This window comes from Engystomops pustulosus, chromosome 3, assembly GCF_040894005.1.
Source record: "Engystomops pustulosus chromosome 3, aEngPut4.maternal, whole genome shotgun sequence".
Lineage (NCBI taxonomy): Eukaryota > Metazoa > Chordata > Amphibia > Anura > Leptodactylidae > Engystomops > Engystomops pustulosus.
In genome coordinates, this window is record NC_092413.1 from 219,077,655 (window position 1) to 219,104,337 (window position 26,683).

The 26,683-nt window shown below is 47.1% G+C and overlaps 1 protein-coding gene across 5 annotated transcripts in view; it reads left to right on the plus strand.

The window, feature by feature from the left end:
- The window catches only part of NCOA1 (nuclear receptor coactivator 1), a 298,539-nt gene that overhangs the window by 213,927 nt on the left and 57,929 nt on the right, over positions 1 to 26,683 (plus strand). For all 5 annotated transcript variants that reach the window (XM_072143854.1, XM_072143853.1, XM_072143855.1 and 2 more), the window contains 4 exons: positions 8,407 to 8,584; positions 13,178 to 13,357; positions 18,505 to 18,600; positions 20,087 to 20,227. In XM_072143854.1, the coding sequence (XP_071999955.1) occupies positions 8,407 to 8,584; positions 13,178 to 13,357; positions 18,505 to 18,600; positions 20,087 to 20,227 (595 nt within the window). The remainder of the gene's footprint in view (positions 1 to 8,406; positions 8,585 to 13,177; positions 13,358 to 18,504; positions 18,601 to 20,086; positions 20,228 to 26,683) is intronic.

The following is a 26,683-nucleotide window of genomic DNA, read 5'->3' on the forward strand; positions in this document are numbered from 1 at the left end:
AATGTCATGTATGTACACAGTGACTGCACCAGCAGTAGAATAGTGAGTGCACTCACAGTCCCGTCAGTATTATGTTATGTTGGGCTGTGGTTGTCACTGGATCAGCAGAGTTCTGCAGAACATTTCTGTATCGGATCATGTGCTCTGTATTGCACATGCAGACCCGTTTCTGTTACTTTGTGTCAGTAGATGTGCAGTGAGGAGCATGTATAGGAGTATATATGTAGCAGCGGGATGTATATGGTGACAGTAATCCGCTGCTATTGGTCGGAGCTTTCTTGTTACTTTGTATCACATCCCAGTCTGGGTCTTGTGCAGAAATAATTGTTGCTTAGCGACCAGCATCGTCAGCGAGTCACTAAGGGACACGTTTACGGTGACTGACGCGTCGCTTCCTGTCTGTGTCCATATACCAGCATCTATGGGGCTGCAGCAGCTTTACATGTGACTAGAGTATATAACCAGCATCTATGGGGCTACAGCAGCTTTACATGTGACTAGAGTATATAACCAGCATCTATGGGGCTACAGCAGCTTTACATGTGACTAGAGTATATAACCAGCATCTATGGGGCTACAGCAGCTTTACATGTGACTAGAGTGTATAACCAGCATCTATGGGGCTACTGCAGCTTTACATGTGACTAGAGTATATAACCAGCATCTATGGGGCTACAGCAGCTTTACATGTGACTAGAGTATATAACCAGCATCTATGGGGATACAGCAGCTTTACATGTGACTAGAGTGTATAACCAGCATCTATGGGGCTACAGCAGCTTTACATGTGACTAAAGTATATAACCAGCATCTATGGGGCTGCAGCAGCTTTACATGTGACTAGAGTATATAACCAGCATCTATGGGGCTGCAGCAGCTTTACATGTGACTAGAGTATATAACCAGCATCTATGGGGCTGCAGCAGCTTTACATGTGACTAGAGTATATAACCAGCATCTATGGGGCTACAGCAGCTTTACATGTGACTAGAGTATATAACCAGCATCTATGGGGCTACTGCAGCTTTACATGTGACGAGAGTATATAACCAGCATCTATGGGGCTACAGCAGCTTTACATGTGACTAGAGTATATAACCAGCATCTATGGGGATACAGCAGCTTTACATGTGACTAGAGTATATAACCAGCATCTATGGGGCTACAGCAGCTTTACATGTGACTAGAGTATATAACCAGCATCTATGGGGCTACAGCAGCTTTACATGTGACTAGAGTATATAACCAGCATCTATGGGGCTACAGCAGCTTTACATGTGACTGGAGTATATGGTAATAATCTATTGTTCAGCTTTTTACAATATTTTAGGGATCTTCTCGCTTCCTGGACCCATCGTACATACAGACATGACTTGTAGCTGGTTGCAGCTTTAGCTGTGAATGGAGTATATAGATTCCTGTGGATGTTGCTCATGTATACAGGTGATAACGGATCAGTCCTTGAGTGTTCAGCACATGTTAGCGTTTCCTCGCGGCGTGTAACGTGTGACCTTGTGCGCTCCTGCTGTGCGGGCGATATTGTCACCTCTCCGGGGAGCAGGTGCGGACACTCCAGTGTGACCCACTGGGCTGCAGCCGCGTCATCCTTCTTATCTGGAGCCGCTGTTACATTGTAACAAAAAGTCTGTTTGTAAAATGAGGCCTGATAGGAATTGCATGTGCACTATTTTGGGGGGCAGAATTTGGGGGGGTATAATAGGGCAGGGTACTTGTTTAACCCCATCCGTAAGTTCACAGATGGTGCGGATCCACAGCAATGTCTACAAATCTCACAAATCTTTAGTGGAGCTGAAGGTTTGTCGCAGTTGCATCCAATCTGATACCTGTGACCTGCACTGATACAATGTGAGGGCAGAGGAGGGAATTGTAACAAACCCTCAGCTGTGAGAAATATCCAGATGAGCACATGAGCTAGCACTCTTGTCAGTAGGTATCTGGGGTAGCGAGTTGCGGCCTGCGGTTGTGCGGTATTACACGTGTAAATCTTCCCGGCGCAGGATAATTGGAGCGGGATCAAATAATGGAGTCACCGGAGCGGCTCTACACAGGAAGGTGTGTCAGCAAATAGCTGCCAGGCAATGCCACTCACCGATGGCACAGGAGCTACTGTCTTAAAGGGGAAGTAACTACACAATAGTAACTGCCAAAGTAAAGGGAACCCGTCAGCAGCTGTGATACTGCAGTGTAATGTATTGTCCCTGGAGAGATGTGTAATCAGACCACTGTGTATGGTGTTAGTAGCAGCAGGACTGTGATATATGGATTTTATATTCCAGGATTGTAGCTGGGGGCGCGTCCTCACACTGCTGTGCTCTGTGCCTTAAACTATTCCTTAGACCAGTGATGGCTGACCTATGGCACTGGTGCCAGAGGTGGCACTCAGAGCCCTTTCTGTGGGCACCCAGGCCATCACCAGAGATGACTCCAGGCATCTTCCTGCAGTCCCAGACAGCCCAGGACTTGCTGTGCACAGATGTATTTTAAAGTGACAGCTCTACCTGGGACTATTTTCTGCTTTATTGGTGTCCTCAGGGGCTGGTATCAATGAAAACTGTGACAGAGAAGGGAGTATAAATCACAAATTACATTTCTGTGTTGGCACTTTGCGATAAATAAGCGGGACTTTGTTGTAGTTTGGGCACTCGGCCTCTAAAAGGTTCGCCATCACTGGTATAGACTATCCCCTCTGCTCTAAGTAAAAGCTGTAGTTTAGTTACCGTCACCAGTGAAGAGGAGAAATAAAGTCCAGTCACAGCTCAGCAGTCAGTATCACACAGGATAGGATTACATACACAGCTCAGCAGTCAGTATCACACAGGATAGGATTAGATACACAGCTCAGCAGTCAGTATCACACAGGATGGGATTAGATACACAGCTCAGCAGTCAGTGTCACACAGGAGAGGATTAGATACACAGCTCAGCAGTCAGTATCACACAGGATGGGATTAGATACACAGCTCAGCAGTCAGTGTCACACAGGAGAGGATTAGATACACAGCTCAGCAGTCAGTGTCACACAGGATGGGATTAGATACACAGCTCAGCAGTCAGTATCACACAGGATGGGATTAGATACACAGCTCAGCAGTCAGTGTCACACAGGAGAGGATTAGATACACAGCTCAGCAGTCAGTATCACACAGGATGGGATTAGATACACAGCTCAGCAGTCAGTATCACACAGGATAGGATTAGATACACAGCTCAGCAGTCAGTATCACACAGGATGGGATTAGATACACAGCTCAGCAGTCAGTGTCACACAGGAGAGGATTAGATACACAGCTCAGCAGTCAGTATCACACAGGATGGGATTAGATACACAGCTCAGCAGTCAGTGTCACACAGGAGAGGATTAGATACACAGCTCAGCAGTCAGTGTCACACAGGATGGGATTAGATACACAGCTCAGCAGTCAGTATCACACAGGATGGGATTAGATACACAGCTCAGCAGTCAGTGTCACACAGGAGAGGATTAGATACACAGCTCAGCAGTCAGTATCACACAGGATGGGATTAGATACACAGCTCAGCAGTCAGTGTCACACAGGAGAGGATTAGATACACAGCTCAGCAGTCAGTGTCACACAGGAGGGGATTACATACACAGCTCAGCAGTCAGTATCACACAGGATAGGATTAGATACACAGCTCAGCAGTCAGTATCACACAGGATGGGATTAGATACACAGCTCAGCAGTCAGTGTCACACAGGAGAGGATTAGATACACAGCTCAGCAGTCAGTGTCACACAGGATAGGATTACATACACAGCTCAGCAGTCAGTATCACACAGGATAGGATTAGATACACAGCTCAGCAGTCAGTATCACACAGGATGGGATTAGATACACAGCTCAGCAGTCAGTGTCACACAGGAGAGGATTAGATACACAGCTCAGCAGTCAGTGTCACACAGGATAGGATTAGATACACAGCTCAGCAGACAGTATCACACAGGATGGGATTAGATACACAGCTCAGCAGACAGTATCACACAGGATAGGATTAGATACACAGCCCAGCAGTCAGTATCACACAGGATAGGATTAGATACACAGCTCAGCAGGCAGTATCACACAGGATGGGATTAGATACACAGCTCAGCAGTCAGTATCACACAGGATGGGATTAGATACACAGCTCAGCAGTCAGTATCACACAGGATGGGATTAGATACACAGCTCAGCAGACAGTATCACACAGGATGGGATTAGATACACAGCTCAGCAGTCAGTATCACACAGGATGGGATTAGATACACAGCTCAGCAGTCAGTATCACACAGGATGGGATAAGATACACAGCTCAGCAGTCAGTATCACACAGGATAGGATTAGATACACTGCTCAGCAGTCAGTATCACACAGGATAGGATTAGATACACAGCCCAGCAGTCAGTATCACACAGGATGGGATCAGATACACAGCTCAGCAGTCAGTATCACACAGGATAGGATTAGATACACAGCTCAGCAGGCAGTATCACACAGGATGGGATTAGATACACAGCTCAGCAGTCAGTATCACATAGGATAGGATTAGATACACAGCTCAGCAGTCAGTATCACACAGGATGGGATTAGATACACAGCTCAGCAGTCAGTATCACACAGGATAGGATTAGATACACAGCTCAGCAGTCAGTATCACACAGGATGGGATTAGATACACAGCTCAGCAGTCAGTATCACACAGGATGGGATTAGATACACAGCTCAGCAGTCAGTATCACACAGGATAGGATTAGATACACAGCTCAGCAGTCAGTATCACACAGGGGAGGATTAGATACACAGCTCAGCAGTCAGTATCACACAGGATAGGATTAGATACACAGCTCAGCAGTCAGTATCACACAGGATAGGATTAGATACACAGCTCAGCAGTCAGTATCACACAGGATGGGATTAGATACACAGCTCAGCAGTCAGTATCACACAGGATAGGATTAGATACACAGCTCAGCAGTCAGTATCACACAGGGGAGGATTAGATACACAGCTCAGCAGTCAGTATCACACAGGATGGGATTAGATACACAGCTCAGCAGTCAGTATCACACAGGATAGGATTAGATACACAGCACAGCAGTCAGTATCACACAGGATAGGATTAGATACACAGCTCAGCAGTCAGTATCACACAGGGGAGGATTAGATACACAGCTCAGCAGTCAGTATCACACAGGATAGGATTAGATACACAGCTCAGCAGTCAGTATCACACAGGATGGGATTGGATACACAGCTCAGCAGTCAGTATCACACATGATAGGATTAGATACACAGCTCAGCAGTCAGTATCACACATGATAGGATTAGATACACAGCTCAGCAGTCAGTATCACACAGGATAGGATTAGATACACAGCTCAGCAGTCAGTATCACACAGGATGGGATTGGATACACAGCTCAGCAGTCAGTATCACACAGGATGGGATTGGATACACAGCTCAGCAGTCAGTATCACACAGGATAGGATTACATACACAGCTCAGCAGACAGTATCACACAGGGGAGGATTAGATACACAGCTCAGCAGTCAGTATCACACAGGATGGGATTAGATACACAGCTCAGCAGTCAGTATCACACAGGATGGGATTAGATACACAGCTCAGCAGTCAGTATCACACAGGATGGGATTAGATACACAGCTCAGCAGACAGTATCACACAGGATGGGATTAGATACACAGCTCAGCAGTCAGTATCACACAGGATGGGATTAGATACACAGCTCAGCAGTCAGTATCACACAGGATGGGATAAGATACACAGCTCAGCAGTCAGTATCACACAGGATAGGATTAGATACACTGCTCAGCAGTCAGTATCACACAGGATAGGATTAGATACACAGCCCAGCAGTCAGTATCACACAGGATGGGATCAGATACACAGCTCAGCAGTCAGTATCACACAGGATAGGATTAGATACACAGCTCAGCAGGCAGTATCACACAGGATGGGATTAGATACACAGCTCAGCAGTCAGTATCACATAGGATAGGATTAGATACACAGCTCAGCAGTCAGTATCACACAGGATGGGATTAGATACACAGCTCAGCAGTCAGTATCACACAGGATAGGATTAGATACACAGCTCAGCAGTCAGTATCACACAGGATGGGATTAGATACACAGCTCAGCAGTCAGTATCACACAGGATGGGATTAGATACACAGCTCAGCAGTCAGTATCACACAGGATAGGATTAGATACACAGCTCAGCAGTCAGTATCACACAGGGGAGGATTAGATACACAGCTCAGCAGTCAGTATCACACAGGATAGGATTAGATACACAGCTCAGCAGTCAGTATCACACAGGATAGGATTAGATACACAGCTCAGCAGTCAGTATCACACAGGATGGGATTAGATACACAGCTCAGCAGTCAGTATCACACAGGATAGGATTAGATACACAGCTCAGCAGTCAGTATCACACAGGGGAGGATTAGATACACAGCTCAGCAGTCAGTATCACACAGGATGGGATTAGATACACAGCTCAGCAGTCAGTATCACACAGGATAGGATTAGATACACAGCACAGCAGTCAGTATCACACAGGATAGGATTAGATACACAGCTCAGCAGTCAGTATCACACAGGGGAGGATTAGATACACAGCTCAGCAGTCAGTATCACACAGGATAGGATTAGATACACAGCTCAGCAGTCAGTATCACACAGGATGGGATTGGATACACAGCTCAGCAGTCAGTATCACACATGATAGGATTAGATACACAGCTCAGCAGTCAGTATCACACATGATAGGATTAGATACACAGCTCAGCAGTCAGTATCACACAGGATAGGATTAGATACACAGCTCAGCAGTCAGTATCACACAGGATGGGATTGGATACACAGCTCAGCAGTCAGTATCACACAGGATGGGATTGGATACACAGCTCAGCAGTCAGTATCACACAGGATAGGATTACATACACAGCTCAGCAGACAGTATCACACAGGGGAGGATTAGATACACAGCTCAGCAGTCAGTATCACACAGGATAGGATTAGATACACAGCTCAGCAGTCAGTATCACACAGGATGGGATTGGATACACAGCTCAGCAGTCAGTATCACACATGATAGGATGAGATACACAGCTCAGCAGTCAGTATCACACAGGATAGGATTAGATACACAGCTCAGCAGTCAGTATCACACAGGATAGGATTAGATACACAGCTCAGCAGGCAGTATCACACAGGATGGGATTGGATACACAGCTCAGCAGTCAGTATCACACATGATAGGATGAGATACACAGCTCAGCAGTCAGTATCACACATGATAGGATTAGATACACAGCTCAGCAGTCAGTATCACACAGGATAGGATAATATAAACAGCTCAGCAGTCAGTATCACACAGGATGGGATTAGATACACAGCTCAGCAGTCAGTATCACACAGGATAGGATTAGATACACAGCTCAGCAGTCAGTATCACACATGATAGGATTAGATACACAGCTCAGCAGTCAGTATCACACATGATAGGATTAGATACACAGCTCAGCAGTCAGTATCACACAGGATGGGATTGGATACACAGCTCAGCAGTCAGTATCACACATGTGTTACATGAAAGGATTGTATACATGGCTGTGGATGTGGCACATATTGTGGGGGCAGTGAGGTCCGGGGTACCTGGTGCCTCTCTTGTACCTCGTCTCTTTGTTCTCGGCAGGAGTCATGATGGAGAAATGTTTTTTACACTAGAGAGGAGGCGGCTGCACATTCCTGGAGACCGGATAAAAGAGAACTGACAGGAATTTTAGAGAAGCTCTCCTGTACACCCACACAGTGCAGGGACCCTGGGGAGACACGGATAGAGCGCACTACTCACACTGGACTGCAGGGGGCGCCACAGACAATGGGGGAGATCTTACTTACGGTATATCAGTTTCTGGGAAAGCTGGGTGGCAGATAATTTGTCGTTAACTAAGACTCATAGAACCTAGAACAGAAAAAGCAAAGTTCCTGATACATTGTTACAAACTACCAGAATAACACGGCTGCCGTCTTCCATAAACAGCGCCACACATAACCGTGGGCAGTGCGCGGTATTGCAGTTTGTCTTGATGAATTTCTATAAGTGATGTAAAACCAGCACTAACCACGGGCAGTGTCTATGGAACAAAAAAGTATACATCCTGTATCGCCCCTTTAAGACGGACTCTAGAGTTTCACATCACTGGAAGCAAGCAGAGATTTTGAAATTATATCTAAAGTTAAAGAATTATATAATTCATAGTAATTCTTCCTTACTTGCTAATCTAATTCTTGGCCCTTCAGAATGGACCTCCCCTTTAAGTTTATACATATATGTTTTCCTTTGCTTCAGGCTCTGGACGGGTTTTTCTTCGTGGTGAACCAGGAGGGTCGGATCGTCTTTGTCTCGGAAAATGTGACTAATTACCTGGGCTACAAGCAGGAGGAGCTGATGAAGGACAGCATCTACAGCATCCTACACGTGGGCGACCATGAGCAGTTTGTCAAGAACCTGCTCCCCAAATCCTTAGGTGAGAAATCATGGAGGCGGCCATATTGTTTCCTGGGAACGGCTTTCACTTCCTGTGACCAAGTCAGGTGACGTCACGCCATGTAAACACGTGGTCACTAGAGATGGGCTGATGTGTGGCGCCAGGGAGTGGACTGGAGTTCCCCTTTAAGAGAAATATACATGGAGATATTTCCATGGACGGAGGAGGCCGGTGCTTTATTTATACCACAGCCAAGGCCGGAGGGTGATAGGACCTGATATATGTGTCAGTAGATCGTGGGAACCCGGCCACGTGGAGCGCCACAGATGTCACTGCTACAGGGTGCTGGGGTCTCAGGGTAACTCTCATTATCTGTCCCGTCTATCCATCATCTCTCTCATATCTATAGGGAGCGCCGTCCGTCGTGGTAAAGTAGCTGCCAAAACCTTCTACTCCATGAAGTCCTTTAAGGATTTCCAAAAATTTTTGGAGTTTTTTTGTAGTCATTTTGGGAGTTGAATTCACCTGTATTATTTCCTTACCCCCCGCACACCTGTATTATCTCCTTACCCCCCGCACACCTGTATTATCTCCCCCCCCCCCGCACACCTGTATTATCTCCTTACCCCCCCCCGCAGACCTGTATTATCTCCTTACCCCCCGCACACCTGTATTATCTCCTTACCCCCCGCACACCTGTATTATCTCCTTACCCCCTCCCCCGCAGACCTGTATTATCTCCTTACCCCCTGCACACCTGTATTATCTCCTTACCCCCCGCACACCTGTATTATCTCCTTACCCCCCGCACACCTGTATTATCTCCTTACCCCCCGCACACCTGTATTATCTCCTTACTCCCCGCACACCTGTATTATCTCCTTACCCCCCGCACACCTGTATTATCTCCTTACCCCCCGCACACCTGTATTATCTCCTTACCCCCCGCACACCTGTATTATCTCCTTACCCCCCGCACACCTGTATTATCTCCTTACCCCCCGCACACCTGTATTATCTCCTTACCCCCCGCACACCTGTATTATCTCCTTACCCCCCGCACACCTGTATTATCTCCTTACCCCCCGCACACCTGTATTATCTCCTTACCTCCCGCACACCTGTATTATCTCCTTACCCCCCGCACACCTGTATTATCTCCTTACCCCCCGCACACCTGTATTATCTCCTTACCCCCCGCACACCTGTATTATCTCCTTACCTCCCGCACACCTGTATTATCTCCTTACCCCCCGCACACCTGTATTATCTCCTTACCCCCCGCACACCTGTATTATCTCCTTACCCCCCGCACACCTGTATTATCTCCTTACCCCCCGCACACCTGTATTATCTCCTTACCTCCCGCACACCTGTATTATCTCCTTACCCCCTGCACACCTGTATTATCTCCTTACCCCCCGCACACCTGTATTATCTCCTTACCCCCCGCACACCTGTATTATCTCCTTACCCCCCACACACCTGTATTATCTCCTTACCCCCCGCACACCTGTATTATCTCCTTACCCCCCGCACACCTGTATTATCTCCTCACCCCCGCACACCTGTATTATCTCCTCACCCCCGCACACCTGTATTATCTCCTTACCCCCCCCCCCCCGCACACCTGTATTATCTCCTTACCCCCCGCACACCTGTATTATCTCCTTACCCCCCGCACACCTGTATTATCTCCTTACCCCCCGCACACCTGTATTATCTCCTCACCCCCCGCACACCTGTATTATCTCCTTAACCCCCCCCCCGCACACCTGTATTATCTCCTTACCCCCCGCACACCTGTATTATCTCCTTACCCCCCCCACACCTGTATTATCTCCTTACCCCCCGCACACCTGTATTATCTCCTTACCCCCCGCACACCTGCATTATCTCCTTACCACCCGCACACCTGTATTATCTCCTTACCCCCCGCACACCTGTATTATCCCCTTACCCCCCCCCCCGCACACCTGTATTATCTCCTTACCACCCGCACACCTGTATTATCTCCTCACCCCCCGCACACCTGTATTATCCCCTTACCCCCCGCACACCTGTATTACCTCCTTACCCCCCGCACACCTGTATTACCTCCTTATCCCCCGCACACCTGTATTATCTCCTCACCCCCCGCACACCTGTATTATCTCCTTACCCCCCCCGCACACCTGTATTATCTCCTTACCCCCCCCGCACACCTGTATTATCTCCTCACCCCCCCCGCACACCTGTATTATCTCCTTACACCCCGCACACCTGTATTATCTCCTTACCCCCCCCGCACACCTGTATTATCTCCTTACCCCCCGCACACCTGTATTATCTCCTTACCCCCCGCACACCTGTATTATCTCCTTACCCCCCGCACACCTGTATTATCTCCTTACCCCCCGCACACCTGTATTATTTCCTTACCCCCCGCACACCCGTATTATCTCCTTACCCCCCGCACATGTGTATTATCTTCTTACCCCGCCATACACCTGTATTATCTCCTTACCCCCCGCACACCTGTATTATCTCCTTACCCCCCGCACACCTGTGTTATCTCCTTACCCCCCGCACACCTGTATTATTTCCTTACCCCCCGCACACCCGTATTATCTCCTTACCCCCCGCACATGTGTATTATCTCCTTACCCCGCCATACACCTGTATTATCTCCTTACCCCCCGCACACCTGTATTATCTCCTTACCCCCCGCACACCTGTATTATCTCCTTACCCCCCGCACACCTGTATTATCTCCTTACCCCCAGCACACCTGTATTATCTCCTTACCCCCCGCACACCTGTATTATCTCCTTACCCCCCGCACACCTGTATTATCTCCTTACCCCCCGCACACCTGTATTATTTCCTTACCTCCCGCACACCTGTATTATCTCCTTACCCCCCGCACACCTGTATTATCTCCTTACCCCCCGCACACCTGTATTACCTCCTTACCCCCCGCACACCTGTATTATCTCCTTACCCCCCGCACACCTGTATTATCTCCTTACCTCCCGCACACCTGTATTATCTCCTTACCCCGCCATACACCTGTATTATCTCCTTACCCCGCCATACACCTGTATTATCTCCTTACCCCCCGCACACCTGTATTATCTCCTTACCTCCCGCACACCTGTATTATCTCCTTACCCCCCGCACACCTGTATTATCTCCTTACCTCCCGCACACCTGTATTATCTCCTTACCCCCCGCACACCTGTATTATCTCCTTACCCCCCGCACACCTGTATTATCTCCTTACCCCGCCATACACCTGTATTATCTCCTTACCCCGCCATACACCTGTATTATCTCCTTACCCCCCGCACACCTGTATTATCTCCTCACCCCCCGCACACCTGTATTATCTCCTCACCCCCGCACACCTGTATTATCTCCTCACCCCCGCACACCTGTATTATCTCCTTACCCCCCGCACACCTGTATTATCTCCTTACCCCCCGCACACCTGTATTATCTCCTTACCCCCCGCACACCTGTATTATCTCCTTACCCCCCGCACACCTGTATTATCTCCTTACCCCCCGCACACCTGTATTATCTCCTTACCCCGCCATACACCTGTATTATCTCCTTACCCCGCCATACACCTGTATTATCTCCTTACCCCGCCATACACCTGTATTATCTCCTTACCCCGCCATACACCTGTATTATCTCCTTACCCCCCGCAGACCTGTATTATCTCCTCACCCCCGCACACCTGTATTATCTCCTTACCCCCGCACATCTGTATTATCTCCTTACCCCCCGCACATCTGTATTATATCCTTACCCCCCGCACACCTGTATTATCTCCTTACCCCCCGCACATCTGTATTATATCCTTACCCCCCGCACACCTGTATTATCTCCTTACCTCCCGCACACCTGTATTATCTCCTCACCCCCGCACATCTGTATTATCTCCTTACCCCCCGCACATCTGTATTATCTCCTTACCCCCCGCACACCTGTATTACCTCCTTACCCCCCGCACACCTGTATTATCTCCTTACCCCCCGCACACCTGTATTATCTCCTTACCTCCCGCACACCTGTATTATCTCCTTACCCCGCCATACACCTGTATTATCTCCTTACCCCCCGCACACCTGTATTATCTCCTTACCCCCCGCACACCCGTATTATCTCCTTACCCCCCGCACATGTGTATTATCTCCTTACCCCGCCATACACCTGTATTATCTCCTTACCCCCCGCACACCTGTATTATCTCCTTACCCCCCGCACACCCGTATTATATCCTTACCCCCCGCACACCCGTATTATCTCCTTACCCCCCGCACATCTGTATTATATCCTTACCCCCCGCACACCTGTATTATCTCCTTACCCCCCGCACACCTGTATTATCTCCTTACCCCCCGCACACCTGTATTATATCCTTACCCCCCGCACACCTGTATTATCTCCTTACCCCCCGCACATCTGTATTATATCCTTACCCCCCGCACACCTGTATTATCTCCTTACCTCCCGCACATCTGTATTATCTCCTTACCCCCCGCACACCTGTATTATCTCCTTACCCCCCGCACATCTGTATTATATCCTTACCCCCCGCACACCTGTATTATCTCATTACCTCTTATGTGTTTTTTACAGTAAATGGAGCCCCCTGGTCCCAAGAAGCCAGCAGGCGGAATAGCCATACATTAAACTGTAGAATGCTGATCCGGCCTCCCGATGACACTGGGGTGGAGAACCAGGAGGCGCGACAACGGTACGAAGTGATGCAGTGCTTTACTGTGTCTCAACCCAAATCCTTCAAGGAGGAAGGAGAAGGTAAGGTCTAACTGTATGTCAGATTTTTAGTGGGTCCTGTTGTACTCATGGTTGTCCCTTCTCTTCCTCACACCAGATTAGAGTGCTCTGAGTACTTATACTTGTCACTCTCATTCCACACACCAGGTTGGAGTGCTCTAAATGCTTATAGTTGTCACTTGTCCTCCTATAAAACAGGTTAGAGTAGTTTGAGTACATATAGTTGTCACTTTCCTTCCTCATACCAGGTTAGAGTGCTCTGAGTGCTTATTCTTGTCACTTTTCTTCCACACAAGAGATTAGAGTGCTAATAGTTGTCCTTTCTCTTCCTCACACCACATTAGAGTGCTCTGAGTACTTATAGTTGTCCTTTCTCTTCCTCACACCAGATTAGAGTGCTCTGAGTACTTATACTTGTCCTTTCTCTTCCTCACACCAGATTAGAGTGCTCTGAGTGCTTATAGTTGTCCTTTCTCTTCCTCAACCAGTTTAGAGTGCTCTGAGTGTTTATAGTTGTCCTTTCTCTTCCTCACACTAGATTAGAGTACCCTGAGTGTTTATAGTTGTCCTTTCTCTTCCTCACACCAGATCAGAGTGCTCTGAGTGTTTATAGTTGTCCTTTCTCTTCCTTACACCAGATTAGAGTGCTCTGAGTGCTAATAGTTGTCCTTTCTCTTCCTCACACCATACTAGAGTGCTCTGACTACTTATAGTTGTCCTTTTTCTTCCTCACACCAGATTAGAGTGCTCTGAGTGTTTATAGTTGTCCTTTCTCTTCCTCACACCAGATTAGAGTGCTCTGAGTGTTTATAGTTGTCCTTTCTCTTCCTCACACCAGATTAGAGTGCTCTGAGGGTTTATAGTTGTCCTTTCTCTTCCTCACACTAGATTAGAGTGCTCTGAGGGTTTATAGTTGTCCTTTCTCTTCCTCACACTAGATTAGAGTACCCTGAGTGTTTATAGTTGTCCTTTCTCTTCCTCACACCAGATCAGAGTGCTCTGAGTGTTTATAGTTGTCCTTTCTCTTCCTTACACCAGTTTAGAGTGCTCTGAGTGCTAATAGTTGTCCTTTCTCTTCCTCACACCATACTAGAGTGCTCTGACTACTTATAGTTGTCCTTTTTCTTCCTCACACCAGATTAGAGTGCTCTGAGTGTTTATAGTTGTCCTTTCTCTTCCTCACACCAGATTAGAGTGCTCTGAGTGTTTATAGTTGTCCTTTCTCTTCCTCACACCAGATTAGAGTGCTCTGAGGGTTTATAGTTGTCCTTTCTCTTCCTCACACTAGATTAGAGTGCTCTGAGGGTTTATAGTTGTCCTTTCTCTTCCTCACACTAGATTAGAGTACCCTGAGTGTTTATAGTTGTCCTTTCTCTTCCTCACACCAGATCAGAGTGCTCTGAGTGTTTATAGTTGTCCTTTCTCTTCCTTACACCAGTTTAGAGTGCTCTGAGTGCTAATAGTTGTCCTTTCTCTTCCTCACACCATACTAGAGTGCTCTGACTACTTATAGTTGTCCTTTTTCTTCCTCACACCAGATTAGAGTGCTCTGAGTGTTTATAGTTGTCCTTTCTCTTCCTCACACCAGATTAGAGTGCTCTGAGTGTTTATAGTTGTCCTTTCTCTTCCTCACACCAGATTAGAGTGCTCTGAGTGTTTATAGTTGTCCTTTCTCTTCCTCACACCAGTTTAGAGTGCTCTGAGTGCTTATAGTTGTCCCTTCTCTCCTTCACACCATATTAGAGTGCTCTGAGTACTTATAATTTTCACTTTACTTCCTCACACCAGATTAGAGTGCTCTGAGTGTTTATAGTTGTCCTTTCTCTTCCTCACACCAGATTAGAGTGCTCTGGTTACTTATAGTTGGTACCTTCCTTCTTCACACAGTCAGGAAGCGGATTAGGAAGTTCGGAGTGATCACAAGTGTCTCTTCCCTTCCTCATTCAGGATTTGGCAGCTCTGATGGTTTATTATTGTCACCTGCCTGGATTACACAGGATGAGACAGATGTCTGTGCTGCTCGTTTACATTGGATAAGATTCTGGAAGATCCTGGCTGTCACTTACCTGCTTTACATTTAGGACACTGAGAGTGCTCGAACTCACACATTATAGGGTGACACTAATTATGGACGGAGGGCCCAGGACACCTTTGTCATACAGTTACGAGACTCTTAGGCGCCCATTTCTCACACGCCAGCGCATAGTGCCCACAGCCTCCTGATATATAACACCGCAAAAAAGAGGAAACAAAAACCAAAATGTAAAAAACATAAAATAAAATAACACTTTATTAGATCAATTAAAAGAAATTCCTTAAAAAAGCATAAACAGAAAAAGTCCCTCAATGGTCAAATAACTAAATGTACCTGATAGATGACAGTGACCTGTATAGAAGCTCCAGTCCTCAGAACCGGTCAAGGAACCCGGAGAGGACAAGGGACACATATACAGGTGTATATACAGGTGTACACAGACCAAGGGTGGACACCACACAACACAAGTTTTCGGGTTTCTCATCAGGGTCTTGATATACCCAGCGGCAGCTGCACTGAAGGATAATTCTATTCCAGGTCTTGATTCAGGCTATAGCCAGCGTACAGGTGCTGCTCTGTATTCATTTAGAAGGTCTGGTGTCTGGTCTGGGGGCCTGTATTAATTTAGAAAGTCTGGTCTAGGGTCTGTATTTATTTAGGAGGTCTAATCTGAGGTCTGTATTAATTTAGGAGGTCTGGTCTGGGGTCTGTATTAATTTAGAAGGTCTGGTCTGGGGTCTGTATTAATTTAGAAGGTTTGGTCTGGGGTCTGTGCTAATTTAGAGAAGGTCTGGTCTGGGGTCTTTATTCATTTAGAAGGTCTGGTCTGGGGTCTGTATTAATTTAGAAGGTTTGGTCTGGGGTCTGTGCTAATTTACAGAAGGTCTGGTCTGGGGTCTGTATTAATTTAGGAGGTCTGGTCTGTGGTCTGTATTGGTTTAGGAGGTCTGGTGTGGGGTCTGCATTGGTTTAGGAGGTCTGGTCTGGGGTCTTTATTAATACAGAAGGTCTGGTCTGGGGTCTGTTTTAATTTAGAGGGTCTGTATTAGTTTAGGAGGTTTGGTCTGGGGTCTGTGCTAATTTAGAGAAGGTCTAATCTGAGGTCTGTATTAATTTAGAAGGTCTGGTCTGGGGTCTGTATTAGATTAAAGGGAGGCCTGGGGGTCTGTATTAGTGTAGGAGATCTGCTCTGGTGTCTGTATTAGTTTTGGAGGAGGTCTGGTCTGGGGTCTGCATTGGTTTAGAAGGTCTGGTCTGGGGTCTGTATTAGATTAAAGGGAGGCCTGGGGGTCTGTATCAGTGTAGGAGATCTGCTCTGGTGTCTGTATTAGTTTTGGAGGAGGTCTGGTCTGGGGTCTGCATTGGTTTAGAAGGTCTGGTCTGGGGTCTGTATTAGATTAAAGGGAGGCCTGGGGGTCTGTATTAGTGTAGGAGATCTGCTCTGGTGTCTGTATTAGTTTTGGAGGAGGTCTGGTCTGGGGTCTGCATTGGTTTAGGAGGTCTGGTCTGGGGTCTGCATTGGTTTAGGAGGTCTGGTCTGGGGTCTGCTTTGGTTTAGGAGCTCTGATCTGGGGTCTGCATTGGTTTAGGAGGTCTGGGAATCCTTTATTTCCGGCTAGAAATCTCCTTGATTTCCCATTTTATAAGTTAGTAATTCTGTGCTAAGCACAAATGTCACTGCTATATTCTGTGTGGCGATCGCGTGCCCTACACATCCGCTATAGGAAATGCAGAAGTCCTAGAATATGGAGTCAGCAGAAGAGCGTGCAGTTACTGTGGGTCATGTGTTATGTAACATTAACCTATAGCAAAAGGGGAAACTGCTGAGCAGGCACAATCTAGGACAAAGACCTACGTGACGCCTCTCTCCCCCCTACCCCAGCCACCTGCTCAGCGCTACACTCACCACTATAATAAGAACCACACTTTTCCATTGCACCTTTATATTATCCCAGGGTGTAATACAGACCAGAACTAATCACCTAATAACAGTTAATATTAACGCCTCGCTTTTTAGGTGATTTCACGGCCAATTTTTTAAAAACATTACATAAGAGACTATAAGTGTAAAATCGACCTAAAGGATCCTGTGTACGGAAAAGGTCAATGGCGCATGCGCGGGGTGTAGTGTATGTGTGTATGCAAAGGGCAACGCTTAAAGAGAGTCACAAGGGAGTTATTAAGATATACTGTATTTTTGTGCACAAAAAATCCTTTCATTTTCTCAGAAATAAAAGGTGCGCCTTATAGTCCAGTGCGCCTTATATATGACCCGTACTTACAGACAACAGCTGCCTTTCACTGTGCACAGGTCTGCCACCTGCTGGTCATTCATCCTTATAATCCGGTGCGCCTTATAGTCCAGTGCGCCTCATTTATGAACCGTACTTACAGACAACAGCTGCCTTGCACTGTGCACAGGTCTGCCACCTGCTGGTCATTCATCCTTATAATCCGGTGCGCCTTATAGTCCTGTGCGCCTTATATATGAACCGTACTTACAGACAACAGCTGCCTTGCACTGTGCACAGGTCTGCCCCCTGCTGGTCATTTATCCTTATAATCCGGTGCGCCTTATAGTCCAGTGCGCCTCATTTATGAACCATACTTACAGACAACAGCTGCCTTGCACTGTGCACAGGTCTGCCACCTGCTGGTCATTCATCCTTATAATCCGGTGCGCCTTATAGTCCTGTGCGCCTTATATATGAACCGTATTTACAGACAACAGCTGCCTTGAGCTGTGCACAGGTCTGCCACCTGCTGGTCATTCATCCTTATAATCCGGTGCACCTTATATATGAACCTAGACGTTTTAGCAGGCATTTATTGATGGTGCGCCTTCTAGTCCGAAAAATACGGTAGTGATTACTTAGTGCCAGTGGAGGGTTCCAGACTTATCCCAGAGGAGATCAAGCTCTGGCCAAGAGGGGGTAACGAGCCTCCCCCACTATCCTGTATGCAGGGAGAGGCCCGGCATTGTAGGCTCCACCCCCGATGTAGCCAATAGAATGGTGGAGCGTTGGTTGCCTGTATCACAGATAAGGGGACGGGCACTGGGATAGGACGAGGACGTCCTTCATATGGATTTTGACAGACAGCTCTATTAACCAATCACCTGCTTCTTTTCCAGATTTCCAGTCCTGTCTTATCTGCATAGCTCGGAGATTACCTCGGCCCACACCCATCACCTCGCTAGAGTCTTTTGTGACAAAACAAGATGCTACAGGTGAGCGGGGGGCGAAAACAACTATGATATTGAATGCCATAGAGCTCCCATTCATTGGTTACTCAGTGGTGCCATCAGTCTGCTTCTGGCTGTGTCTGGTCTTGCAGCTCCTAATTCTAACACCAATTAATTCTCATTTGTATGAAGAGTTGAACCTCTAGCGATGTGATATCGATAGCCCAACGATAGATCGTAAATATTATATATATTATAAATATTATTATATTATAGTCTTTAGAACAGCTGATTTTTCTGTGTCAGAATTCACCACTAGGTGGAGCTAACAAAGACAAATATGGGAACAGTATAAAAATGAGTACATTTATGGCCCTCCGAGGATACAAATAACTGTATGTGCCATATGGGAAGTGCAATACATTGCACCCGCTCCACCTTAGCCAAAATAAGTGCCACGTTTATCCGGTTATGTAGTCAGATGGAAGGATGTCATATGTCAATCCCTTGATATGTCCATGTCCCAGGGCCTGGGGACTTGCCTACTGCAAACAAGTTTTGGCCCCTTTTCTAAGTATCCCCCATAAATAGCCCCCATTGTTAGAGGCCTGGAATATGTCAGCTGTTCACCGTGACTCCAGCGCACTCCGAGCGTTCCGTCTATATTATGAAACATGGAGGTACAATGTATGGCTTGTCCGTGGCTTCTCGCTGAATACAATCATTATCCTGCGGCCTGAGAGCTGCATTGTTTTAACTGTTCGATCGCATGTCAAAGAAATAGAAGCAATAATCTATGTTACCACTAGGGGCGTCGGAGGAATGCAGCAATAATGATACAATGTTGCAGCTTCTGCCAATGTCACTTGAAAAACTGCCAAACTTTTACAATGTGGCAAAAAAGTTTTGGAAAAAAAACACTGGTGTACAGCCTTGTGGGCTATGACCCGCCCATTTATATAGGACACGCCTCAAGTGTGCAGAAGTGACTGGAGGCGGGGCTAAAGATGATCATTAATATTAGAAGCTGCTCCACTTATTAATAAACATCTAACAAGGAAGAAATATTTTATGATGTCATTTCCCCTTTAAGACCTCTCATTCCCCTTTGGTTACATTGTAACTGGTGGTTACTATTGTTCCAGAAACAGTGAGAGATTCCTAGATTGTCAGCTCTTGGGATCAGCCTCCGAGCAGCGGATATGAATGTTGTGTTTAATCTTCGCACCTCCTCAGACCGCAGATGGCAAATGACAAATTGATAACGCGGATCTTTCCTCAAACACGAAGCTTTCATTTTCCTCCTATTTTCATTGGCGCAGTGACAGCGCCGGCCGAGAGGTTGTGTAAACACTCGCTCCATAAACCTTCCCGTATCCAGAAACCTCTGCACCGCCGCTACATCCGACCGAAAGTGAGATTGTGTCTGATTGGCGCAGATATGGGAGTCATGTTATCTATAGAGCGCCGACTCCTCCGCCCAATAACTGCAAAGCGACCCCAACAGCATTATTTTTTTTTTCGTTTTTAGGAAAAATCATCTCCATCGATACCAGTACATTGAGAGCCTCAGGCAGCACAGGGTGGGAAGACCTGGTCAGAAAATGTATCTATGCTTTCTTTCAAGCTCAGGGTACGGAACCATCCTACGCCAAACAGCTTTTCCAAGAAGGTAAGTGCACAAGAGTCACTCCAGAGCTGCACTCACTATTCTGCTGCTGGTGCAGTCACTGTGTACATACATGACATTACTTATCCTGTACTGATCCTGAGTTACATCCTGTATTATACTCCAGAGCTGCACTCATTATTCTGCTGCTGGTGCAGTCACCGTGTACATACATGACATTACTTATCCTGTACTGATCCTGAGTTACATCCTGTATTATACTCCAGAGCTGCACTCACTATTCTGCTGCTGGTGCAGTCCCTGTGTACATACATGACATTACTTATCCTGTACTGATCCTGAGTTACATCCTGTATTATACTCCAGAGCTGCACTCACTATTCTGCTGCTGGTGCAGTCACTGTGTACATACATGACATTACTTATCCTGTACTGACCCTGAGTTACATCCTGTATTATACCCCATAGATGCACTCACTATTCTGCTGCTGGTGCAGTCACTGTGTACATACATGACATTACTTATCCTGTACTGATCCTGAGTTACATCCTGTATTATACTCCAGAGCTGCACTCACTATTCTGCTGCTGGTGCAGTCACTGTGTACATACATGATATTACTTATCCTGTACTGATCCTGAGTTACATCCTGTATTATACCCCAGAGCTGCACTCACTATTCTGCTGCTGGTGCAGTCACTGTGTACATACATGACATTACTTATCCTGTACTGATCCTGAGTTACATCCTGTATTATACTCCAGAGCTGCACTCACTATTCTGCTGCTGGTGCAGTCACTGTGTACATACATGACATTACGTATCCTGTACTGATCCTGAGTTACATCCTGTATTATACCCCAGAGCTGCATTCACTATTCTGCTGCTGGTGCAGTCACTGTGTACATACATGACATTACTTATCCTGTACTGATCCTGAGTTACATCCTGTATTATACTCCAGTGCTGCACTCACTATTCTGCTGCTGGTGCAGTCACTGTGTACATACATGACATTAATTATCCTGTACTGATCCTGAGTTACATCCTGTATTATACCCCAGAGCTGCACTCACTATTCTGCTGCTGGTGCAGTCACTGTGTACATACATGACATTACTTATCCTGTACTGATCCTGAGTTACATCCTGTATTATACCCCATAGATGCACTCACTATTCTGCTGCTGGTGCAGTCACTGTGTACATACATGACATTACTTATCCTGTACTGATCCTGAGTTACATCCTGTATTATACCCCATAGATGCACTCACTATTCTGCTGCTGGTGCAGTCACTGCGTACATACATGACATTACTTATCCTGTACTGATCCCGAGTTACATCCTTATTATACCCCAGAGCTGCATTCACTATTCTGCTGCTGGTGCAGTCACTGTGTACATACATGACATTACTTATCCTGTACTGATCCTGAGTTACATCCTGTATTATACTCCAGAGCTGCACTCACTATTCTGCTGCTGGTGCAGTCACTGTGTACATACATGACATTACTTATCTGTACTGATCCTGAGTTACATCCTGTATTATACCCCATAGATGCACTCACTATTCTGCTGCTGGTGCAGTCACAGTGTACATACATGACATTACTTATCCTGTACTGATCCTGAGTTACATCCTGTATTATACCCCATAGATGCACTCACTATTCTGCTGCTGGTGCAGTCACTGCGTACATACATGACATTACTTATCCTGTACTGATCCCGAGTTACATCCTTATTATACCCCAGAGCTGCATTCACTATTCTGCTGCTGGTGCAGTCACTGTGTACATACATGACATTACTTATCCTGTACTGATCCTGAGTTACATCCTGTATTATACTCCAGAGCTGCACTCACTATTCTGCTGCTGGTGCAGTCACTGTGTACATACATGACATTACTTATCCTGTACTGATCCTGAGTTACATCCTGTATTATACTCCAGAGCTGCACTCACTATTCTGCTGCTGGTGCAGTCACTGTGTACATACATGACATTACTTATCCTGTACTGATCCTGAGTTACATCCTGTATTATACCCCAGAGCTGCATTCACTATTCTGCTGCTGGTGCAGTCACTGTGTACATACATGACATTACTTATCCTGTACTGATCCTGAGTTACATCCTGTATTATACTCCAGTGCTGCACTCACTATTCTGCTGCTGGTGCAGTCACTGTGTACATACATGACATTACTTATCCTGTACTGATCCTGAGTTACATCCTGTATTATACCCCAGAGCTGCACTCACTATTCTGCTGCTGGTGCAGTCACTGTGTACATACATGACATTACTTATCCTGTACTGATCCTGAGTTACATCCTGTATTATACCCCAGAGCTGCACTCACTATTCTGCTGCTGGTGCAGTCACTGTGTACATACATGACATTACTTATCCTGTACTGATCCTGAGTTACATCCTGTATTATACCCCAGAGCTGCACTCACTATTCTGCTGCTGGTGCAGTCACTGTGTACATACATGACATTACTTATCCTGTACTGATCCTGAGTTACATCCTGTAAATCTTTTATTTTATATATAAAAATGAAAAACATAACAATCATAAACATAAATCAAGCCATAACTTCTGGCAAAATAAAACAATAATAATAATAATAACAAAACAATAATACAAACTAAAAGAGTCTTACGAAAATCTCCTGGCCCAGCCACACACACACCACACAATCAACATTATAAAACAAAACCTTCACCCAATCCCACCACCTAATAATAATTTTTTTTTTTTTTATAATTTTTTATATTTTTTTTTCCATATACAATTTTTTATAATTTTTTTTTTTTTTTTTTTATGAATAACTAAAGAATACACAAAAAAAGACATAAACAGGAAATAAAAACATTAAATATAACTAACTAAATCCCACGCCCATCACCCTCCCACCCAGACACTGGTCTAACGTCCAAAGTCCGCGCTATATAGTCCAGACCAGTGCCCAGGATCGTATAGTCCACATCCCGTCCACCCCCCTCCCAACCTAACACCCTAACATCAACACCCCAAAACCAACCAACCTATATACACAAGAACTATAACTACATAAATACACACTGTACACAAAATACAAACACATTAAACAAATCAACATAACAAATCCAAACCACATAAAGCCCAGGTTCGGCGCCTGCAAGCCCTACATCACTATATGCTCAGATACAAAACAAAAATCTACTGTGCAGCATCAGCCCAACACCAGGAGCGGAGATGACAGATTAAGGGACACTAAAGGAGAACCCCCTCCAAAGGAGAGAGGCCCTCCCCGTGCCCAGCCTCTCATACTCCAGAGAGCGCACCTTCACCAGGGGGGAGAGGACAGACTAAGGGACACTAAGGAGAGAGGCCCACCCCGTGCCCAGCCCCTCATACTCCAGAGAGCGCACCTTCACCAGGTCACCCAGAATGTTCCTAACCACCTCATCCACCGGGAGGATTTTACGTTGCGTCGACACTAAGCACCGTGCGTTCCACGTGTGGTACCTGACCACTAGACTGACTAGGAATAACGTGCAGCGGTCCCGGCCACCCAGGCCTCTGAATGCTCCATAGGCCCACTCCGCATAGGAGAGACCGGCCAACCCGGGCCAATGGATGGAAGCGCCCAACCGGCTGTACACCTCTGTGTTAAAGGGGCACTGAAGCAGGAAGTGGTCCATGCTCTCCAGCAGGCCACCGCACTCCTCCCGGGGACAACCCCTTTCCTCAGAGCTCCTACACTTCAGATTGTCCCTCACACACAGCTTTCCATGGAAGCAGCGCCAAGTCAAGTCCCAAAACTTCAAGGGGATCCTGATGGAATTCAATAAACTCAAACCCACCCCAAGATCCCGACTTGGGCAATCCCTGAGGGCCAGAGGCTTCTGGAAATGGGTCAACAGAACCCTCTTGTCAAGGACTTTCCTCGACATGGTCCTGATCTCCCACATTCCCAGACCCCACCGGCGAATCACCTTCAGAACCGGGGTAGCGTAAGCCGGAAGATGCCCATGCGGTGTACGAAGATCCTTCACTCGCCCTCCTGTCTCCCATTCCTGGAAGAAAGGCCGAAACCATCCCCTGCAGGAGTATACCCACGGAGGAGCCCTCTCTTTCCAGAGGTTTGCTACATTGATCTTAAGAAAGGTATTCACTAGGAACACCACAGGGTTGACCATACACAACCCTCCTTGTCTCCTCGTGCGGTAAGTAACCTCCCTCTTGATTAGGTTCAGCCTATTCCCCCATAACAGCTGGAAGAACAGACTGTAGACCCGAGTCCAGAGGGGTTCTGGCAACATGCACACACTGCCCAGATATATCAGCAATGGGAGCAGGTAGGTTTTGATCAGATTAACCCTTTCTCTGAGGGTCAAAGACCAACCCTTCCACTAGTCCACCCTCTGAGCGGCGATCTTAAGCCTGCCGTCCCAGTTTTGCATGGGGTAATCCCCCTGGCCAAATTTGATGCCGAGAACTTTGGCAGAGTCCTGGGGCCCTGGAAGAGTGTCCGGGAGATCAAAGCCTGGATCCCCCTCTCCCAGCCAGAGACTCTCACACTTATCCCGGTTGATCTTGGACCCAGAAGCCTCTGAGTAGCGGTCAACCTCTGACATCACCCATTGCGCCTCCCCTCTCGAGGACACAAAAACAGTGACGTCATCGGCGTACGCTACCACCCTTAGAGTGGCTTCCGGTGCTGCCCGGTCCATCCCGACTCCCACCAACGGCCCACGATCAACCCTCCTAAGGAATGGGTCAATCGCGAACACGTACAGTAGTGGGCTCAGAGGACAACCCTGGCGAACACCAGACCCGACCTCAAAAGAGCGGCCAATCCAACCGTTTACAAGCGGGAAACTCTCTGCCCCTGCGTACAAAACTTTCAGCCAATTGACAAACCCACCCGGCAGGCCATACCTCAGAAGGACAGACCAGAGGTACTCGTGGTCAACCCGATCAAACGCTTTTGCCTGATCCAAGGACAGCAAGTACCCCTTCCAGTTACCAGCCCTGCCCTGCTCCACTGCCTCCCGGACACACAGCACAGCACTAAATGTACTGCGGCCTGGAACAGAGCAGTGCTGGGTCCCGAAAGGAGCCGGGGCGCAAACTGCACCAGCCGATTAAACAGCACCTTTGCCAAAACCTTTCTGTCCGTATTGAGAAGCGCTATGGGACGCCAGTTCTCAATACGAGATCGGTCCTTACCCTTTGACAGGATGATCAGGGCAGACCTCCTCATTGACTTCGGCAGAGCGCCCGAGGAAAGACACTCATTGAATACCTCAGTCAAGAGGGGAACCAAGGCGTCCTTAAAGGTCTTATAAAACTCGGATGTTAAGCCATCCGGACCCGGCGATTTCTTGAGGGCGAGCCCTTCAATCGCCAGGCTGACTTCCTCTTCCCTGATCATCTCTGTCAAAACATCAAGAGAGGGGTCTACTCCTGGCTCAGGGACAGTTTCAGCCAGGAAAGCCGACATCACATCCCGATCTAGATCCTTCCTGCCCAAGAGGTGTGAGTAGAAGGATCTGACGACCTCCAGAATCCCTGATCTGGACCTTTTCAGGGATCCCGTACTGTCAACCAGTCCCGTGACAACTTTACCATTCACTGACATCTTACAGTTTCCGTAAGGGTCGGGCGAGCGGTATTTCCCGTAATCCCTCTCAAAAACCAAAGATGCGTGTCTATCGTACTGACACCTCTTCAGCAAGGATTTCACTCTGGAGATGTCCTCATGACTACCTCCAGTCGAGATGAGATGCTCGAGTTTCCTCCTCAGGCCCTGATACAGGCGGTACCTGTCCAGGCTCCTGAGGCTCGAGAGCTGGCGGAAGAATCTCGCCACCCTTTTCTTGAGCATCTCCCACCACTCTGACTTACTGCTACAAAGGCCCAGCAATGGTACCTGGCTCTGAAGAAAGTCCTCAAAGGATTGTCTTATCTCTGCTTCTTCCAGGAGAGACGAATTGAGCTTCCAGTAGCCTCTTCCCATCCGGGGGGTCTCTGTAACATTCAGAGAAAACAAAATTAAACAGTGATCGGAGAACTCCACCTCAGCAACAGAAACTGGTGAAGAAATGGCTTCCTCCTTTAAATAAAACCTGTCTATTCTAGACCTGCAGCTACCCCTATAATAGGTGAACCCCGCGTGGCCTGGGGTGTGCCGGATGTGGACATCCACCAGGCGAGCCTCACTGGCTATGCTATTAAGAGCGACGCTATCATAAGTCAGCTTGTCTCTGGAACCTCCCCTATCCTGGGACCTCGTGACAGCATTGAAGTCCCCTCCAAAGACCACCTGCCGACTTGTAAAAAGGTAGGGCTTGATCCTCATAAAGAGACACTTCCTGTCCCACTTGGACTGGGGACCATAGATGTTAATTAGGCGAAGTTCTTGTCCCTTCATGAGGACATCCAGGATCAGGCACCTCCCCATTTCTAACTCAATAACTCGTCGGCATTC